Here is a 7,696-nt window from a genome sequence, read left to right as displayed (position 1 = left end):
CAAGGGAAGAATTCAAGGGTAGTGAGGGGGTGCTAGAGTTTTCCCAGTTCACCCAGTTTCCATGCTAAGAAAAAAAGAGGTTAGAGTCACCAGCTAGAGAATAGGTATTACCTCTCCCTTCCAAGGGCTGCAAAACATTCCCAGCTTGGATTTGGAAAGACAGCAAGACTGCAACGCAGCCAGCTGGTCACCAAAGGGGAAAGACAGACCTGCATCACTCCCCCAACCCACCTCACAGCACCCAGTTTGTACCAAAACTTGCGTCACTAGAGAAAGGACACAGACCAAGTACCTGCGCCACGCTCCTACTTCAGCAGAGAGGTAGACTAGGCGCCTGGCTCCTGCCACAAATTAAGATGCTAGAAAAAAACACAAGTCCGAAACAGTTTAACACAGGACAAAAAAGGCACATTTTAATATATACAGCAATGCATTTGGGCTATAAATTTACCCAACACAACTGAAAAAAAAATCCAAACTATGCTTTATACTATTCCATGGTGTCAGCCTCATTCCTAGCCACCTACCTTTCTCCTGCATCTCTGGAATGCTGCTATATACACACACAAACAAACAATTACGTCATGAATGTTCATTTAGGCTCCCAAGTTCAAGTAATAAAGTTCAAACTTGCATAGCATCTTATGCCACTCAGCCATAAACAGTTACGATTGCATATTAGCTGGAGCAGCCATCTCTTTCAATTCAGCCAGTTTTGGCTGGCCACCATTTTTTTTTATTTTATTTTATTTTTTAATCCTTGAGTCAGAATGTTTCCTAAGTCACCAGCCCTGAGGGATGCCACAGACTTCAAAATGAACCTCTTTGCTGTTGTTAAGATCCTTTTAAAACCAGAAATTAGAGTGTTGTCAAGAACAGTTTTAAAATGTAATACTGTTTATTTTGCCTCAAAACATTTCAGCATTCTAAACATAACAAAAAAACAGAACGTTGCAAATTCGTTTTAAGTACAGAGTGTTTTTGGAACTTCAGGTGCTGCAGGGCTCTTCACTTAGTTGACGATGAAGAGATGTCTACAGTTTCAGTTTAAAAACTACCGCACTTAACTAAAAAAATCCATACACTTCTCATGCCAGCTGAACCCCCTTCCACAACTAAGAATGGCAGCAGAATGCTATTTCACTATATACAGAAAGACAACTTTAAGCTAAATGGACGCCCACTGTAGTGTAAATAGATCTACCCTCACAGTGCATGCTTTGGGCCATGGCACCCCGGGGAACGTTACAGCCTTTCCAAGTCATCGCTGCTCCTCTAAGGCATCATAACTCTAAGCATGTACCACAAGAATCTGTCTAGTTTTTACAAACTATAGATATGTACAGTTTATAACCCAGGATTTTCTAGCCAATAACCATATAGTAACACCACCTTACAAATTAAAAAAATGCTTGAAACATTTTTAAATGCTTTGTTACACCAACAGCAAAGTGCACAGAGTTAGGAGAACACTAGAGCGCCTTTTCATTTTAAAAATGTTTGGAAATATGTACAACTTTGATACAGTTTCAGGGTGCTCACTACACCCATGGCCACTTCATGTAAACCAGTTACAATTTCTAGAGCACTTTTAGAAACTACAACGCGATCGGAATCCAAATTTTTTTTAATTAAGCCTAATAAGGGCAAGAGACACCATCTCAAATAAGAGGTGCTTCATTTATGGTGTTTCCCCTACTCTATGGTATTCACATGGAGACAAGTATTGTACAGTTTTATTCATCATCATCATCTTCATCCTCCTCTTCTTCATCCTCCTCCTCCTCTTCGTCTTCTTCCTCTACCTTTTTCCGAGCAGCTTTGGTTGCTGCTCCCTTTGCGCCATCAAACTTTCCTTTAGACTTGTAGTCTGCAACATCCTGCAAAGTCAAGGGGATGTCTTAATTTGCTCTAAGCAGCAAACACATACAGCATTTGTACAGCAGCGGGCAGTAACGTAAAGGGACTGGCCTTCCACAGCTGCACCCCCAGAAGGGGAGACAGCCAGCATGACAGCACACAGGTCTGCAGACACCTAAGCGCACTCAACTGCCTCCAGATGACAGATGGAGGCCTTGAACCCTGCGTTCATAGTTACCTTCTTTGAGGAGGAGAAGAGAACCCAGCCTCCCTTAAAAGTTTCCTGCTAACGGGACAAATCTCTCTGAACAGCACAGCAAACCCTTTGCTGGAGCAACATGAGCAGCCGCCGCTGCGCATCGCTGGGGGAAAGCTCTCCCTCCTCACTGCAATCCACCTGCAGCTCTCTAACCTACTCCATCCCAACGTACGCAGAGTTCGGTTACGTAGCATGCAGCACGATGAGAACAGCTCTGCAAGCTGGAGATGCTCACTACGCTGGGGCCACCTTAGCTGGGTCTATGTTACAGAAACACATCCGCACAAGAGCCGGTTTGGAAGAGGCACAAGTGAAAACTAGCCTTACCTTCTCATACTTCTCCTTCAGTTTAGCTGCCTTATTATTATAAGGCTGCTTTTCACCATCACTAAGGTTGTTCCACATTTCACCCAGTTTCTTTGCTACATCCCCGATGGATATGCCAGGGTTTGTGGACTTGATCTTGGGGCGGAACTCTGAACAGAAGAGGGAAGAAGCCAGACCTTGGAGAGAAGACCAGAGGACAGTAAGTACCGCAGCTGGGCACCCAGGGAGCACCCCCTTCCTCTGTCCCTCACCCACAACATCCACACATGCACTCATACACCAAGTAGAAACATACTTTTTTTTGTTAAAAAAAACCCACAACAAAAACACAAACCAAAACATACTTTTACTGAGGCCCCAGACCATGCAGCCTTCACCCCAATGCTGTTTTTAATCAGGTGTTATCTATCCCCTCTCACCCAATTCCATCTTAGATACACAAGTCTCAATGGGACACGGTCATTTCCATATCTTCCATCACCACGAGTTTAAGAGTACCAAGTACTGACAATTCCTGTTAGTGCTTTACATGCTCAAGATTACAAACTGCCTAGAAGATCTACAAGGCAGTACCAGTGAGCACTGAGTATTACCAATATTGCTACACCAACAGTATGCTCCATCCACTGGCTTTATGAAACGTACCAGCTGTGTCACAGGGCATAAAAACAAACCAAAGTACTTGGGCATTTAATGCCTCAAAGTTACTTACGGTGGTCGTTTCGGGGCATTGGGGTCCTTCTTCTTCTTGCCACCCTTAGCTGGTCCATAGTCCTTCATTTCTCTATCATATCGTACCTTGTCAGCCTTCGCCATTTCATCAAATTTAGCCTTCTCCTTGCTTGACATGGTCTAAAAAAAAAAAAAACAAAACCCCAAAAAACCCCAAAAAACAAGACACCAAACCTGTTATTACCCAACTGTTCAATAGCTGGCACACTTTAAGTAAACAAGCCAACACATACTGACTCGATAGGGGAGTTTCAGAACTTGTTTGTTTTCTAACTGGACCACCTTGGGGACGAAGGTCCTGTACTGGGGACCGCAGCCACAGCTGGCACACTCAGCGAGAGGGAAGCAACGGGAATGGGACAAGCACAGACAGAGTCCTCCTCAAGGACACTGCTTGGGAACAGGAAAGAAGGCCAGGCTGTAGTGGAAGCACCTAAACAGGCAGATACACTGGGCTGAAGCCTTCACAATCATAACAGGAGTCAGCAGCACTCGATCAATGGCCGGGACACCTTGCCAAGAGCAGTACACAGACCAAAACAGCACCAGCTCCCTTCATATTCAGACACACACACACCACCCTAGCAGACACACCATAAGAAGTTATCCCTTCAGGATGTCACAAATTAAGGTACCTTCCACCTCTCTGAGCACTTCTTGGAAAACTCTGCAAAGTTGACTGGAACCTCTGGGTTCTTTTTCTTATGTTCCTCACGGCACGTCTGCACAAAGAAAGCATAGGCAGACATCTTGCCCTTGGGCTTCTTCGGGTCACCTTTAGCCATCTTGACTCTGTAGGAAAGAGGGAAAAAGGGGAAAAGACAAGTGAATGCATACATGAACAAACGTGTGTACGTGTGTGTGTATACATATATGGTGTGTATATATAAATATATACACATTACACACCACCATCCCCTGAAGTGATGTCCCATCAGTAACACATTCTTTCTTCCCCTCAACACCTCTTACCATCCCCAATACAGAGACTTAAATTATTCTTCCTTGACACTTGGGTTGCAGACTTGAGCCAAGTGTAACTGGTCACGGGATTTAAGTTTTACACTGATACATATTTACATCATGCCCAAAGACTGGAGACAGGCTATTAAATACATATACTCCTACCCTTTAAGAGTTATATATGAACTAATATAAAATATTTGTTTTAGCTGGCTACCACGCTGGGGCTTGAGGGGCACGTGCCAGGCTATGATTTATCCCTTTAGTAGCTGGAGTTCACGTTAGCAGCTGCTGTCAGGTAGAAAGGCAGGACAGATTATTCCCCCCCCGTAAAAGCACAATAACCTTTCACATATAAGAAGGTGTGCAAATAAAGGCCGGTTTTAAACACAATGGGACCCCGGGAGCTCTGCGAGGTGAGCAACACTTGCTCTTGCTCCACCAAGTGACATGTTCGGAGGCGCAGTGGTCAGCGCAAAGATGTGATCAGCAAGTCACCGAGAGGACGATGCTAACTTTTGGTCTGGTATTTCTTTCCCCTTCTTCCGTATTTTTTTTCCCCTCTCAAAAAAAAAAACCCAAAACCCCGCACCCGCAGCAATATTTCCTATTTACAGCTTCTCAAGCGTTTGAAAATTTAATTTTTATTGGCGCAACGTTAATATTTAATTGCGCCTCTTAACCCCACCATGTGCAGCCCAAGCGGCTTCCAGCTGCCCTCTCCCGCCCCGGCCCCCGCGGGGCTCCCGTCCCAGCCCGCCGGCACCGGAGGGCCAGACCCGCGCTAAGGGGGACCGAGCGGCCGGGCAGGGCCCCGCCGCGGGGCCGGGGCCGCCGGCTGCTCCCGAAGTTGGGGGCGAGCGGCCCGCCGCGGCCGGCCCGGCCTCCGCTCCCCTCCCGCCATCTTCTCCCCCCCAAGCCCCGCCAAGGTCACCGCGGCGGCCGGGCTCCGCGGCGCGGGCACCTGCGGCGGGGCCGGGGCCGGCGGGCGGAGGGGGCAGCGGCGGCTCCGCCAGACGCCAATAATTCATCTTCCATTTTGTGAAATGCCTCCTGATGAAAGAAAGTGCCCCTGAAATGCGGCGGGCGGCGGGGCGGGGGCGCCGGGGGGCCGGGCGGCGGCCGGGCACGCCGGCCCGGCCCCGGGCGGCCGGTGCGAGCGGCAGCGGGAGCAGCGGCGGCGGCGGCCGCGCTCCGCGCCCAGGGCCGGCCCCGCTCGCTAAGATTGGCTTCTCCCAGCGCCGCCGCCGCGCCGCCGAACAAAGCCGCGCTCCCCCTCCGCCGCGCTCGGCCCCCCGCGCCCGCCCGCCCCCGGCCGCCGGCCCCGCCAAAACGCCGCCCCCGCCGCGAAGGGGCTCCCCGCTCGGCCCCCCGCCGGGCGGCGGGGGCGGCGGGGCCGGGGCGCGGGCGGGAGGCGCCCCCCCCCCTCCCGGCCCCTGCCTAGCGCAGCGCTCTCTAACAAAGGCTCCCGTGCAGCCATTATCGCCGCCGCTACGCTCCTCCGCGCCGCCAGAAAAAAAGAGTGCGGAGAGCCCCGGGGCGGCCCCCCGGCGCCCGGACGAGGGCACGGGGCGGTGGGGAGAGAGGAACCGGGGCGAAAGCGAAAGGTTTGAGCCCCCTGCGGGGCGCCGGGAAGGAGATTTCCCCCGCCGCGACCGCCCTCCCCATCCCTATGCCGCTTACACGTCTTTCTTCCCTTCGCCGGGGCTCTCCAGCGCCAGCCATATTAATGCCCACAGCACGGGCGGCGCGGCGCGGGGAAGAGGCGATGCGGGACCCCGCCGCGGGCGCAGCCCCGCCGGAGACACCTTCCCGGGTAGGGGAAGAGCGGTGGAGGCAGAGGCGAAAGGATCGGGGGAGTTTGGAAGCGGCGGCGGCGAGAAAAAAACTGCTTCGCCGGGACAGACGGGCGCAGCGCGCAGGGTTTATCCCTGTCAGATGCTAAAGCGACAGCCATATTAATGCAGAATAAACAGCGGGCACGGCACTGCGCACGGCCAACAACTTTCCCACCGCCGCCAGCCCCACCGAGCCCACCCGGGGGAAGGGGGCAAATAAAAGCTGAGGGCGCCGCGCGTTTTGCCGTGCGACATTAGGAGGCGGCAGAGAAAAAATCCCTGCCCATGCGGGGGAGAAGAGGAGTTAGTCCCGGTGTAGTTGCTGCACCAGCCATATTACTCTCGGCGGCACGGGAGCCCAGCGCGGAGAAACGGGGCAGCACCGGGACCAGGTAGCCCCTCCGTGCTCAGGTGGGGGGATCCCGGTGGGGCAGGGGAGGAGGACGAGGGGCAAACGCTGCGCCTCGCCCGCTGCCCCGCCAGCTGCGCGCAGCATCTGCCCGGGCACCACCGATCCCATTACGAGGAGGGAAGAAAGTTTTGGGTGATTTTTCCGATTTTTTTTTAAATTTAAAAAAAAAAAAAACTCGGAGGAAGAAAGGATCGGAAAACAACAAAAAAAAAAATAATTAAAAAAAAAAAAGCCTGGGGTAGGCAGAGCAGAGGGGCGAAGGCGCGGGGGCAGGGCGGGGCGGGCAGGGGGCAGCCGCCCCCCGAAAAGTTGCGGCGGGGCTGCACGTACCTGTATTGTTCGCGGTAGTGTGGACAGGAGCTGGAGCGCAGGGCACGACGCGGGGCTCGGCGCGGCTCAGCCTCGCGTTGGCTGCCTACGAGAGCGGCCTGATTGGCTGCGGGGCTCTGCCGTTTAAAACAACCTCCTCGCCCGCTCATTGGCGCGGCGCCTCATGAATATTAAGCGCGGCCGCGCGGCGGTTGGCCGGCGCGGGTGAGGTCATTCATTCAAAACGAGCGCCCGCCGGGGAGAGGGGAGCTCGGCGGCGCGCGCTGGGGAGGCGGGGGGCAAAGTTGGCGCGAGAGGGGCCGCGCGCCGCTGCGCACCCCGCGGAGCCTCCGCCCTGGGCGGGAGGGAGCGCTGCGTCCACCGGCCCCGAAACTGCCCTCGCCGCGTGGCTGCGGCTGCTCGGGGGAGCCGGTTGCCCCATTCACGGGGGTGCGCGGAGTGCGGTGCTCTGCCTCCCCCTCCGCTCCGCGCTGCCCAGCACAGAGCCGCGGTGGTGGGCACCGCGGGGGCCCGGCAGCAAAGGGCGGTTGGCGGCTCCGCGGGCTGCCCGCGTTGGTGCCCTGTTGAAGATGGGAGTCGGGGGGGGGACGAGGGGAGCCGCCTCCGCGGGGAGATGCGGGGCAAAGGGACGAGGGACGGCTACGGCAGCGTCCCGGGGGAGAGGGTGGGACCCCCCGGCCTACAATAGCCCTTTATTGCTCATTCCTGCCCTAAAGCCGTAAGGGCCCGATTCCAAGGGCAGTGTTTGCGGAGCCGGTTACTGCTGTGCAGAACAGGGAGGGAACGGAGCCCAAAATAAACTCCACTGACAGTCACAGCACACCATGGATGGCAAAGGAACTACTGAGCAAGGAACGCGTGTTTGTTGGGGGGGCGGGGGGGAGAATCAGAGTTTTACCCACTCATTCATCAAATAAAACCCCAAACCAATTAACTTGAATTACTATTTCTAACCTACTTCCACAACTTGTTTGG

The 7,696-nt window shown here is 53.7% G+C and overlaps 1 protein-coding gene across 1 annotated transcript; it reads right to left on the bottom strand.

The window, feature by feature from the left end:
• Positions 1–871: 871 nt before the first annotated feature.
• On the bottom strand, positions 872–6,870 carry HMGB3 (high mobility group box 3). The gene is given in 6 exon segments (XM_068411922.1): positions 872–1,880; positions 2,447–2,608; positions 2,610–2,622; positions 3,159–3,298; positions 3,814–3,970; positions 6,722–6,870. Coding segments are annotated over 6 exon segments (765 nt in total). The 3' UTR covers positions 872–1,736.
• Between the last annotated feature and the right edge of the window lie 826 nt (positions 6,871–7,696).

The sequence above is a fragment of the Nyctibius grandis genome, chromosome 13, assembly GCF_013368605.1.
Source record: "Nyctibius grandis isolate bNycGra1 chromosome 13, bNycGra1.pri, whole genome shotgun sequence".
NCBI lineage: Eukaryota > Metazoa > Chordata > Aves > Nyctibiiformes > Nyctibiidae > Nyctibius > Nyctibius grandis.
The sequence above is the reverse complement of the archived record's forward strand: the minus strand, read 5'-3'. Positions and strand labels throughout refer to the sequence as shown.